Source organism: Arabidopsis lyrata (genome assembly GCF_000004255.2).
Source record: "Arabidopsis lyrata subsp. lyrata unplaced genomic scaffold ARALYscaffold_7, whole genome shotgun sequence".
Classification (NCBI taxonomy): domain Eukaryota; kingdom Viridiplantae; phylum Streptophyta; class Magnoliopsida; order Brassicales; family Brassicaceae; genus Arabidopsis; species Arabidopsis lyrata.
The window spans coordinates 22,112,105-22,125,111 of record NW_003302549.1 but is presented as its reverse complement, the minus strand read 5'-3'; the positions used below and the strand labels follow the sequence as shown (position 1 = coordinate 22,125,111).

The 13,007-nt window shown below is 28.7% G+C and overlaps 2 protein-coding genes across 2 annotated transcripts; one reads left to right on the top strand and one right to left on the bottom strand.

Annotated features, from left to right (window-relative positions):
- The first annotated feature begins 7,408 nt into the window (after positions 1 to 7,408).
- Positions 7,409 to 8,175, top strand: LOC9304716. Its single transcript, XM_002870644.2, has one exon. It carries the CDS (start codon positions 7,564 to 7,566, stop codon positions 7,945 to 7,947), a length of 384 nt encoding a protein of 127 aa, XP_002870690.1. The 5' UTR covers positions 7,409 to 7,563; the 3' UTR covers positions 7,948 to 8,175.
- Positions 8,176 to 9,508: 1,333 nt separating this feature from the next.
- LOC9306761 (BAG family molecular chaperone regulator 2) lies at positions 9,509 to 10,941 on the bottom strand. Its single transcript, XM_002868597.2, has 2 exons — positions 10,400 to 10,941; positions 9,509 to 9,972 (listed from the first exon to the last, which is right to left on the bottom strand). The coding sequence occupies exons 1-2, from the start codon at positions 10,692 to 10,694 to the stop codon at positions 9,779 to 9,781; spliced, it is 489 nt and encodes a 162-aa protein (XP_002868643.1). The 5' UTR covers positions 10,695 to 10,941; the 3' UTR covers positions 9,509 to 9,778.
- Positions 10,942 to 13,007: the final 2,066 nt, after the last annotated feature.

Sequence of the window (13,007 nt, the reverse complement as noted above, 5' to 3'; positions counted from 1 at the left end):
AAAACAAATAATGATTCTGTTTTAAAAATATATAAATTTTCTTTGTTTAGTTGTAGATATTGTCATATAAAAAATTCTTAGATCCTCTACTGCCTTAATTTTATGTAAATACCTTGCTTGATATTTAATTTTGATTTGATATCATAACTAATCCTTGCTTTTTTTTTCGGCACTAACCATTGAATTTTTTATACTGCCATTTAATTTTTGCATAAAAAATAATAATTAATAGTAGTGTTTATTATGAATGCAGGTTTGTTTTCCATAAAAACTAGATTGGATTTATGGAAGCACGTCATTGTTTCCAGTGCGAGGAAGCAAATGTCGTATCACTGCTGTTGTGGCTCTTTAGTACTTTCGTTTCTGTTTATGGCTTTGCTTCGGTTGTATGGTTAGTCATCAATCATTGATCTTCTCATTGTTTGAATATTGTTGCATAGGAAAAATCTTCCTTTTTTATGAATCTTTCAAAAGTTGGGTCCATGCTATTCTCAGTGATTGATTACGTTTATTGAATATTTGTGTGCTTCCTCTGCTGATATTCTAATTCATGCTTTATTCGTCGTCTTTGATACACTCTGATTAACCATTGTGCACCTCTAGAGTCTAATTTGCAATATTAATGCAAGTCTCTTTAACTTACGGATTATGAAGAGCATCCTAAGATCGTTTAATTTGATTCAGGCTTTATGTGGCTAATGTTTGGTCTTGGATGTGAATTAGTCTATCATGTTTCTAGGAAGGTAGGAAGCAATCTTGATGTTTACCAAAATCCAATGTGCTCTTTTGTAACTCAGTTTTGAAATATGTACTAATTATTGTAGAGGGAACCCGAAACAAAGAGACCATATGTATGATTTTATATGCGAAGAGAAGCTCCGAATTTGAAATCGTCTCCACTCCGGTGATATGTGGCCATGGTGTGAAGGAGTCTGGAGCCATGGTTATTTCAGATTTGGACATAACCGTAATTGTTAAACTAATAAAAATAAGATCAAACGTACCGGATTGATGAGAATTTTTGGTGTTCTTCGTCATGTTCTTCGTCGTATGGATCTAACAAAACAAAAAAAAATATATATATCCCAGAATTTTTTTTTGTTTGTTAATAGAGAGAACCCACCAATTTTGTAGCGTTGATTGTGACATCGAATTGTTTGTCGGATGAATATAAGTCTCTAATCCGGAGACTGAAGTTGAACCCTAACAAAAACATATATTCATAGCATAAAATTCATAAATAAAAGGTAGAACATCACATAGCTTTTTCTTCAAAGCTAACACATCTCTCTTTGTAGCCGAATTACTCTCCAGTTTGGTATATACTCAAATTTTCCAATGACTTCCTTCTCGAACCTGGAGCGTTTTTGCTTTGCCGGATATTTTTAGGATATGGCTCTTATGTATCTCTTGTGAGTCACTTGATATGTTGTTTAGGTAAAACTTTTGGTTTGAAAGAGAATGATCTACGACAAGCATAATCGGTTATTTGTTATATATGTGGCCATGTTCATATTGCTTTCTCCACAAGCAATTTTCCAGTTTTTTAGCATTCGATATTTAAATTTAAAAGCTTCAATACGTTGTATACATGTGTATGTATGTACATATATGAATTATTCTCAGTTGCACATAGTGGTTTCTAAGGGATAGATACTTGCTCTCTGTAATCCTCTCATTTTTAGTACCTATCTTCAGTGTTTACTTTGCTAAGAGCTACTTGATAGGCATACATCTTTGCAATCTCAGATCAATATACTACAAATACATATACGATACAGTTAAGAAAATGATATTTCTCTTACAACTTTTTATATGGGTTTTATAAACAAGAGATCAACTGAAGGGTTACGCAGCGACCAATGGCGAAGGTAGAGACAAAGATACTACAATAGGGACGATAAATATGACACGATATATACAAAAGAGATGCCTGTTTCTATACCATTGAAATTTTACGTACATAACTACTTCAAAGAGCAAGATGACTTACTTGATAGGTAAGAGATATGGTAAGAGATTATATTTTTCAATTATTTGTTTCCAACTACGAAAAACTCCAGTGACATACAATCTAAAAGCATGAATATGTCATAAAATCAAGAATACAACAAAAACCAGGAAGATGGGCCCAAATTAAAGTCCGAAACTGGACGTGGGGAACCCACAGACAGTGGCGGTCGGAGCGTTACAAATATGAAAGAAACGAGGAAGCGTGAATATGTCATAAAACCAAGAGTACTACAAAACCAAGAAGATGTGCTCAAAGAACGAAACTGGACGTGGGAACCCACAGACAGTGGCGGTCGTGGCATTACAAATATGAAACAAACGAGTAAGCATGAATATGTCATAAAATCAAGAGTACGACAAAAAAAGAAGATGGGCCTAAAGACCGAAACTGGACGTGGGGAGCCCACGGACAGTGGCGGTCGGGGCGTTTCTAATATGAAAGAAACGAGTAAGCATGAATATGTCATAAAATCAAGAGTACGACAAAACAAAGAAGATGGGCCTAAAGACCGAGACTGGACGTGGGAACCCATGGACAGTGGCGGTCGGGGCGTTGCTAATATATTGTTGGTTTAAATATATAGATTTTTTATATTTAATTCTATTATATATATCAAGATATAAACACTAATAATTGTTTGTGATTCAAAAACACTATTAATTGTTGATTACTAATAATATATATCAAAAGTTATAGCGTTTTACCATAATTCTATATTAATGTCGTTATAAAAATTAGACTCTTGACAAAATTAATTCAATAAATATCCCTAACTTGATAACCCTAAATATTAATTATTAATTCTGGTCTTAATCAACATACAACCCCGCGCTGGGCGCGGGGACCTCCCCTAGTTATCCTTTAATAACCTTCTTTTTTTGTAAGAATTTACTTAAGAATGCCATTTGAGTTAAAATTTTAAAGAGTAAATTAATTCATCTAAATAAGGATAAACAAGTCAAATACTAATTTATGCAATTTAATTAATTTAATTTAATTATAAAAACGAAAATACATTATTAATTTAAAAAAAAATGACCAATCAAAATGAATATATAAGATTTGATATCTAACTTACTTTATTAATTTATTATTAATCATTATATATTACTTTAACTCTCATCTTTATATGATTATAATTTTGTAAAACAAATAAATCATCATATCATCTATATAATAATAAAAAGTAATTTTTTTTCTGCATATGCCATGATTTGAATTTTTAAAAACGAATATAAATTGTTCAATCTATGAAGGAAAAAATGTAACGGTTCAAAAATTCAAACTTGAGTAATATATTTCTTTTAAACACTAATAAATTCAACAAAAATTCTAACGAGTCAGAATTTGAGTATTTATATTCAATTTCATTTTTTTTGAAATATATAATTTTATATACTACAATAAAATTTTAAATATTTTAATTTGGATTTTATATTTTCAAAGAATATCATCAATACTTAACATATCAAAAATTTAAAAAATAGAAATACTCTAATTTAGTTTTTTTAAAACAAATATATTTAAAAATATTTATAATAGGCAACAGGTTAAATATAATGTGTTATATGATGACATGAGTTATGATCCTTATAACTATTTGACATGAGTTATGATCATATAATTTTATTTTTGAAATTCAGAATTTTATATACTACAATAAAAATTTTAAAATATTTTAAATTGGAACATTCAAAAACAGTTTAATTTAATATTTTAAATAATATCATAAATATTTAATAAATCAAAAACTTAAAAGTTATAAATACTCTATTTTGATTTTTTTTTAAACAGATATATTTAAAATATTTATAGCAAACAATGGGTTAAATATTATATGATAAAAAGTGTTATGATCTTTATAACAGACAACATATTAAGATTATATGATGAGATGGTTAAATAAGGTTTGACACTTCTAAATATTTGAAATTTGATTCTGCAAACAATTTTGAAAATAATGAATGATGGATTGTGAATGCAATTTTTTCATTGAGATTCTAACATGAAAATATACTTCATGCTCGGGTTGAATTTGGTATTATTATATACTAAAAATATGTTCATAATATTTTTGATTATGCGAATAATTGCTAAATTCAGTAATTAGCTAAAAAAAAACTCGATTTCAACAACCAAAAAAATACAAATTGAAAAATGAATTTTCTAAATTAATTCAAAATCATAGTTATCTTCCTTAATTAACTCAAAATAATCTACGTTTTAGATGCGACTCATTTATAATATTTTGATTTTTGATCTAACTGAATTATATGCAATCTCATTTTGTGGTTGTTAACATAAATTAACTCATTTTCAAATAATATTAATTTTCTTAAAATAATATTACTTTCCGTTTTCATATCTTAAGAAAAATTATCCATAATTGAGTATTATATAAAAATATATATATATTTATTATAAAAATTATATATAAGTACTTAAAAGGGAGACTCACAAAAATGCTCATTTTTCAATACCCCTTTTCAAAAATACCCCCTTTGGCTGTCCATTTTTAAAAATACCTTTTTTATGTACAAAATGACTAAATTACCCTTCTTTTAATAAAAGATATCACAAATATATAAGGAAATATAACAAAATTAGGTCCACAAAATACAAAATATTTTTTGGCGGGAAAAGTGATCCCTCAATTTTTCCCGCCAAAACAATTGTAAAAAACCTTTAAAATACCTTGTAAAATTTTCCCGTAAAATTTTTTCCCGCCAAAAAAAATTTTTTGCGGGAAAAGTGATTCTGTAATTTTTTTGTCGTTAAATTTTTGGCGGGAAAAATTTACAAGGTATTTTAAAGGTTTTTTACAGGGTATTTATAAGGTTTTACAATGTATTTTAAAAGGTTTTACAACGTATTTATAAGGTATTTATAAGATATTATAATATTTTACAAGCTATTTTATAAGGTTTTACAAGTTATAAGATTTTACAAGTTTTTTATAAGGTTTTACAAGTTTTTTACAAGTTATAAATTCCTTATAAAACTTTATAAGTACCTTGTAAAACCTTTTAAAATACATTGTAAAACCTTACAAAACACTTGTAAATACTTCGTAAAACCTTTAAAATACCTTGTAAATTTTTCCCGCCAAAAAAATTGCGGAATCACTTTTCCTGCAAAAAAAAGTTTTTTGGCGGGAAAATTTTTTGGCGGGAAAAATTTTTACGGAAAAATTTTACAAGGTATTTTAAAGGTTTTTTACAAGTGTTTTGGCGGGAAAATTGCGGGATCACTTTTCCTGCCAAAAAATATTTTGTATTTTGTGGACCTAATTTTATTTCAAATAAGGGTAAAATGGTCATTAAAAATTAAAAGAGGGCAAACTTAAAAATGAACTCTCAAAGGGGGCATTTTTGAAAAGGGGTATTGAAAAAATGGTATTTTTAACAATTTCTCTACTTATTAAAAAGGAAATATCTTTTTCACTTACTACTATAATATATCAAAACTTTATTGTAAAATATATAATATATAAAATATTGTACTAAACAAAATTAACCCGTACTCATGATCTAGTTATGAATTAATTATGTTTACCCAAAAAAAAAAATATTTCTGAATTGATATTTTTTTGTGAGATTTTATTTACCCAGAATAAAAAATATTTTAGTTTGCGTATTTATTTCTATATTGAGTTTTTTCTTAAATTATTGTAACGTAAAATTCTTAAATCGTAATGCATAATTATATAGTATTTATTTTATATTAAGTTTTCCATAAATTATTGTAACGTAAAAGTCTTTAATCGAAATGCATAATTACGTAGTATTTATTTTTTATTGAGTTTTCCATATATTATTGTAACGTAAAATTATTAAATCAAAATGCATAATTACATGGATTGTTTGCATATATGCAATTCAAATATTGAGAACACTAAACATAGGTTCTCTTTCCCTCTGTTTTAATTATTTTCTGTTTTTTTTTTTCTCAATAACTTCATACCTTCATTAAAATCGAAGGAACCTTGGAACCGATACAAATTCAACAGTGTCTCCTATAATAAATAACACCTAAAACACATAAAAACTAACAAAACACATTAAAAATCTGAAAGATAACAAACCAAGAACCAAGAAGTGAAACACCATAATGTCTCAATCGTTGTGCTCTCGATATAATGAATCCAAATGACAACGAATGATGCTTTTAATCTCCACAATTAAAGCACTCGCTGGCCTAGAAGCAGAATTATGAAGTCTTGAGTTTCTTTCTTTCCAAGGATGTATATTGAATCTTGAAAGACTAATAGAAGAACCAGAGCCACATTCTTGTCTCTGCAGGGATTCTTTAACCATCTAACTCCTTTATTAAACAAGTTTGGAGGAGCTATATGGGCCCTTGAAGTGAAATAAGACCAAACTTCAGCAGCAAAGGAACAGTCGTCAAAGAATTAATATGTGTTGCCATTAGAATTGCAGAGGAGGCACATAGAAAAAACATTTAACGCCAACAAATCAATGTCTCTTGTATGCAGCCTATGACGAGTAGTAACCCAAGCAATAAAAGCATGTTTGGGAATTTTGCCCTTGAACCAAATCGAATCGAAAATGTCAAATGATTTGTCTAATCAGTATTTATTTGTGCGTGACAACAATCTATGTGAGCTTCTCGTTAATTAGTTTGGTAGTGACGATTTGCGTTGGTTTGATCCAAAAAGCGAGTGAGTACTCAACATATTTTTAACCACGTATCACGAATTCACGACATAGTTTGCGTCTTCTAAACGATATATGTATAGTTTGGTAAATTCGTTACATATCTTACAAGTTCATGATCTCTCCATGGATACAGAAACCACAAAACTAGCTAGTGTACGTAGGTTTCACCTCGTGATAATGAATTCAATAAGAAACAAAAACGATTATACATTGTTATCGATTGAAACTTTTATCTTATAAAATGTCGTCCGAAACAGCTTTAGCACTATCAAACGGTTGGGAAATTCAAAACTAGTTGGCGGCCTGCAGTTCTGGTTTCATATCCGCATTACAAGTTCTAACTAATTATGTTTAAATTCTTTTAAATCCTCTCAAATAGAAGAAGCATTTATTGTATAACAAACGTTTTTTGGTGAATAAATTTTACATTCATACAAAAAAAATTTTTTATCTTATAATTAGATTATTATTTTTTGTTATGAGCCATCAGTTTCAATCATGTTTAGATTATTATTTTTTATATAATGTTATTAAATCCGTTTGACGTATTGCTCTAATCAAGGAGTTGGAGCTAAAGAAATAACAAACGCGCTAAAAATATATTAAACAATATTCTAAAAACTGTTAAACAATATACAAGACAACAACAGCCTATGACTCAATTTTGGCTAACACAAATAGACTAGATTCAGTTTTCAGTTACCAAACATATCCATCTCATAATAGCTTTAAATCCCCAATTTATCTCCCTCTTTTCCTTTTTATTCATCCTCTTCAATTTTTCTTCATTGATTTCTCTACATTTTTATACCATTTAACGTAAAGATCCATTATTAAACCGAAAAAGGATCAATATATACATAAATATATATGTTTCGACGATACTTTTCTTTCGTAACTCTCATAGGACTTGCTTTAGCCGGTGGAGCTTATGCCGCAAATTCATCTCCACCTTCTCCACCGTCAGATAGTAGCACCGAGAAATCTCCTCCGGCGACCCCCTCCCTCCCCTCGTTGAACGCAACGTTCGTTCCAGATTACTCCGATTACGAAGTCCCGATGAATCTAGCACCTGATGGAGTCGAAATCGTGCAAGATTACGTGCCAATTGTTCAAGATGAAGATAAAGAAGCTGATGAGCTTGAAGGTAAATCAGATAAGAAAGCAAATCAACCTAAGGACTCAGCTTCTTCTTCTTCTTATTCTTCCTCTTTCGTCGTCTTTGTCGTTGCTGCTGGATTGTTTTTATTTTGAGGGTTAATAAAACTATGTTTTTGGCTCATAATCCATTAATTAATTGTATGCATGCAACGTAAATTTAATGGATTTTTTTTGTCTTTTTCTTTTGGTAGCATATCAATCTGAGATCCAATAGAACTGGTTCTTTTTTTTTTTCTATCGAGTTGGTTAGTCAAAAACAAAAACTTACAATTTGTTAATTAAATAGAAATGTGTCCTTTTAGTACGTAACCTAAAATCAACATCGATTTACACTTGCATAAATATTTTTCAATATTGTGAACTTAAATTGAGTAATCCGCGCGAATCATATCATTTTGATCATATGAAATGCTATAAAAATAACTACTTAGAATTTGATCATTATTAGATCAAACTACAATTATTATGGTTATTATTCATCTTTTGATAGGGGTAAAATGGTCAGATTTTCGCTAAAATGTCAAAACATGAAAGGCCATTCTCAGTTTGCCAAAACTTGAAAATAAAAGTTGGTCAACTGCCATAACATGCAATTTACCCATAAAAATAAGGGCTACTTAGAATTTGATCATTATTAGATCAAACTACAATTATTATGGTTATTATTCATCTTTTGCTCTGCTTATTTCACGTAGTTTATTCTCTATTCATTTTCACCAAACACATTTTATTTAGTCTAGTTTGCTTATTACAACTCATCATATAGTTTGGTTTGCTTATTACAACTCATCCATTCCAAGATCACCATTTGGATCACAAATAGTTTACTATTTATTCATGAAAACTAAAAATTCTCTTTTACAATTGGAGTTAAACCAAACTATATAGGTTTATAATGAAATTATGTGGTCGATCATAATCTTAAGAAAATTCTAAAAGCCTTTTTCCCAATAAATTTGTTTCCTTCCAACTTTTCAATTACTTTTTTTCTTTTTTCTCTTAACAAGCATTTAAATTTAAAATTATATCATATTATAATTGTCTTTTTTGTACGTCAACCATCACTTTTAAACCACTTGCTCTTGTGTTGTCGGCTTGCACGCGTGCGATATAATATTAAACGTTAATTTATCCCATAATATAATGAAAAAGAAGGCAAATGATTGTAACACATACAAAGTTATTAATTTAGTTCTAAAAGCTAATTAACCATACTTCTAGTCTAATATACTCTAATCTACAACCAGTTATACCTAAACTAATATACACTTGGCTTGTGTTTTTCCTAATCTATCCTTTTTAAAAATATAATTTTAAGTTTTTAACATTTGACAAATCATGCAAACAGCTGTTAGCATACATAATAATCTATCAATAGAGGATGTAATTTATTTAGTAGAGATGTAAACTTCGAATTCTAGATTTAGTTACTTAGTTAATTTAGTTATTATCATAGCTAACCATTTGTTATTTTGTAACTACTTTTAGGATAGTGGCTTGTTCTCTTCTTAGACCCGTTGATTTAAGTATGGCCTCTTATTATATGGGATCCGCAGAAAATAAAATCTCCTAATACACGTTTATTCAAATTGATTTCTATATCTCAGTAAAAACAAATTTTTTTTTAGACTAAGTATTACATAACACGCATAACTCTATTGACATTTAAATGATATATAGCAGACAATTTTACACACAGAAAATCCGATCTTCCAACTTTAATCAATAGGACTAGCTAGCAATTTAGCAAAATACAATTAATCACTCAACTCAAAGTTTATCAAATGTGAGACAATACAACAAAATAACAAAGCATATACTCCCGCAAAATCAAGAACTTATAGCACTTATAAAAGAGAGTGTTTAAGTGTGGATTAGAGCTAATCAATCGATTGAATAATCAATTAATAAAGTAAGGAATTAATTAGACAGTAATTGGGAGATGAATATGTTTCAACTCCTTAAAAGCAGGATCTTGTAATAAAAAGACCTTATCTCCATCTCCAACACCAATCATGTGTAAGTATTCTCTGTCTTCTCTTTCCTTTCCTCTGAACAATAGTCTTTGCTCTTTTGCCTCAATTCCACTCACTATTGCTATCATCATCTTCAATTCACCTGAAAAAAAAAAGATCAAATGAGAAATTATATAATAAGTGACCGTTTTGTATCAAAAGATGCTCCAACGCTTTTTTAAATGTAAAATATAGTTAGTTGTCCTGTAATTAACCAACCAATTACTCGAATAAATATCAAACGCGTTATATTTAATTGCCACAGTATATATAGATCATCCTTTATAGTTGCATGCATAAATCTTGATGAGGTAAATATTATATCGTTAGCACTCTTTGACCGGTGATAACATTATTAAGGACGATTTATATATCAAAATTTTAAAATTAAACCAGCTTTACAATGATATTTAAATTATAGTATTGATTTTGTTAGCTGGTTTCAATAATAACAAAAACAAAAAACATTCTACGTAATCATATTCACATACACTAGAAATTGACCCCAAAAAAAAAAACTATGTAATTACCGAAAGTAGAGTTGGCATCAATGGAGATTTCATATGAAAGCTGAGAAACAGTGGAGACTCTAAGGCTGATTAGATCTTCAGTGTTAGAATCTTCTGATCTCTTCTGAACCAGCATCCCTCCAGGCCTCATCTCCCATTTTATGTTGTTATTGTTACATGATGAAGATGAAGATGATGATGATAATGATGATGATGAAGAAGAAGAAGAAGATGATGATGATCTTTTGTTGTTGCCCGTCCCAATTCTTCCACATCCAAACCCAATGCAAAACCTCTTTGCCATTAACTTTCCCATTCTCTCTCTCTCTTTCTTTTTTTTTGCTTGTAAGAAGAAAGTAGATGTGCTGGCTTATATTTATAGAAAATGAGGTTTGGTACACATATTGATAAATTATTGTTAAACAAAAGGCCCTAAACAAAATTATCATATGTTATAAAGCTAAAGAAATAAAGGGAATTAGGGTGTATATTCTTTTCTTACTTCGCTTCTTTAATTTGATAATAAAAAGAAATCCTGTCGACGTTACAAGAAATGGTCTTCTTTAAAAAAACGAAATACGTTTTCTTCTCTCACAAATCTTTTTTTATAAATCATTTTTGGTTCATAACCCTTCTCGTTTTCTCTCCTCTTTTCATGATGATCCGATCCCTTTTCTCATATATATGATAGAGAAAATGATATGAATCTTATTAAATTTACGGTTTAATTTTTTTTGACAAATACATTTATAACATTTTACACTTCAATATATATAACTAGTAACATTGCAATATAATAAAATCGAAGTGTATTTTATTGTCTTACTTGACTTTCTACTTTTTTAAATAGAATTATTCAATACTAGAAAGCATAGTTCTATTTTAAATATAGAATTACATAAAATTAAGGGTTTTATGCAAAAAAAAAACCCTCAAAATCGTTAATTTTTGCAATTTTACTCTCTACCTCTAAAAAATACAGAATAATACTATGAAATCCAAAATAATAGGCAATATAGCATTTTTACTATTGTCAAATTTTTAAAATTTTGATAAATAATATATCAAATCGAAGCACTCGAGACGAGAAGTTCTACTCTACCTTTAAAATTTTAAAAGCCAAATGTATGTGATCGTGAAAACGTTTACAATATATGTATAAGGGCTATATTGCTTATTATTTTGGATTTCATAGGATTATTCTTTATTTTTTAGAGGTAGAGGGAAAAGATGCAAAAATTGGTGACACAAAAAAACCCTGAAATTAAATACAAATATTTTGTTAATTTATCAAGTGTGTGGTAGATTACTGGCAAAATGATCTGATCTTTTGGTGATGAAAATTGAACTTTCCCCTAGTTCAAAATCTTTGGGGATGAAGAAGGTTCATACCTTTCAAAAAGTATTATCAACTGTTACTCCCAAACTTTTCTAGTAAACAAAAAAATGTTTTGTGAAATTTTGGGGGTCAATTTTTTAAAAAGATGTTTTAGAGTAGTTTCATCTTTTTCATAACCGAAAGATCAATGATTTATTACCTTTATTATAGTTGGTATATATTTAGATTATGTCCTTAAATTTTCCATAAATAATTAAGGAATAAAACTTACAAAACGTCAACTAATTTTCTAGTGCATGGTTCTTGAAGATTATCTTCTTTCTTGAAATTTGATAACCATTATAGGACTTCCCATCCTTATCCATATTTAACATGGTTTTGTTTAAATATAGGAATCAAATATCTGTATGATTGGTTTTTTAGTCTATTACATAATAATTGTCAAGAACAACTCTAATTTCAACAATAGAATCTATTTGTCTATAAGAATAATGATGACTACCAAACTGTCTCTTTTTCTGTGGTGATCTGTACAATTTTTCAATATCTGATGTACTTCATTTGAATAATTTTTCTTTCTTTCTAAACATGGGAGGTTTTCTATAATTAAGTTTCAATTCAAGATATATAACTTAAGTGGTAGTGTAATACGTATGTTTTATGACAAATACATTGATATTCAGTTTCTCTATTTATAAAATGAAAAAACTGAACCAAAAACAAATAAAAATCAGATCGAACATACCTAATTGTGCTTAAATACTAGTACTTTATAATGGTGTGAATACTCTTCTATTAATTCGTTGTTAAAGGAAAAAACGTAAATTTCACAACTTTGCATACACTTTCTAAACATATATAATTTGTGTCATGTCATAGTAAAGCGTGTGGATTTTTGTGTTAGTTAATAAGGTACTATTTGTTAGTTAGGTGAATAAAATCTTTTATATTCAATATTTGCCTCGAAAGATGTCCCTTGAGGCTTACTTTATGATAGAGAAGGCCGGTTTGGTTATCCTTTATGGTATCAACCCACGTGGGTCGAAAAAGGCATAAAGATTACATTTTTTGTTATTATATTGATTTTGAAATCTCTTTAAATTTCAAACAACATCGATTTTCTTTTGCTTAAATCATTGCAATAATGGCCAATGTATACAAAACAAAAATCATTCATGTGTAAGGAAAATCTATTTGAATTATAAGACATGACATGTTAATTTTGTTGTTACTAGAATTTAAATTCGGATGTGTTATTAATCGATTCAGCTTCACGATATGGAAAGATAA

Coding starts and splice junctions, on each gene's coding strand:
- LOC9306761 (XM_002868597.2), bottom strand. CDS start 10,694: ATGGGAAAGTTAATGGCAAAGAGGTTTTGCATTGGGTTTGGATGTGGA. Junction 9,973..10,399: donor TGATGCCAACTCTACTTTCG/GTAATTACATAG, acceptor TTTTTTTTTCAG/GTGAATTGAAGATGATGATA.
- LOC9304716 (XM_002870644.2), top strand. CDS start 7,564: ATGTTTCGACGATACTTTTCTTTCGTAACTCTCATAGGACTTGCTTTA.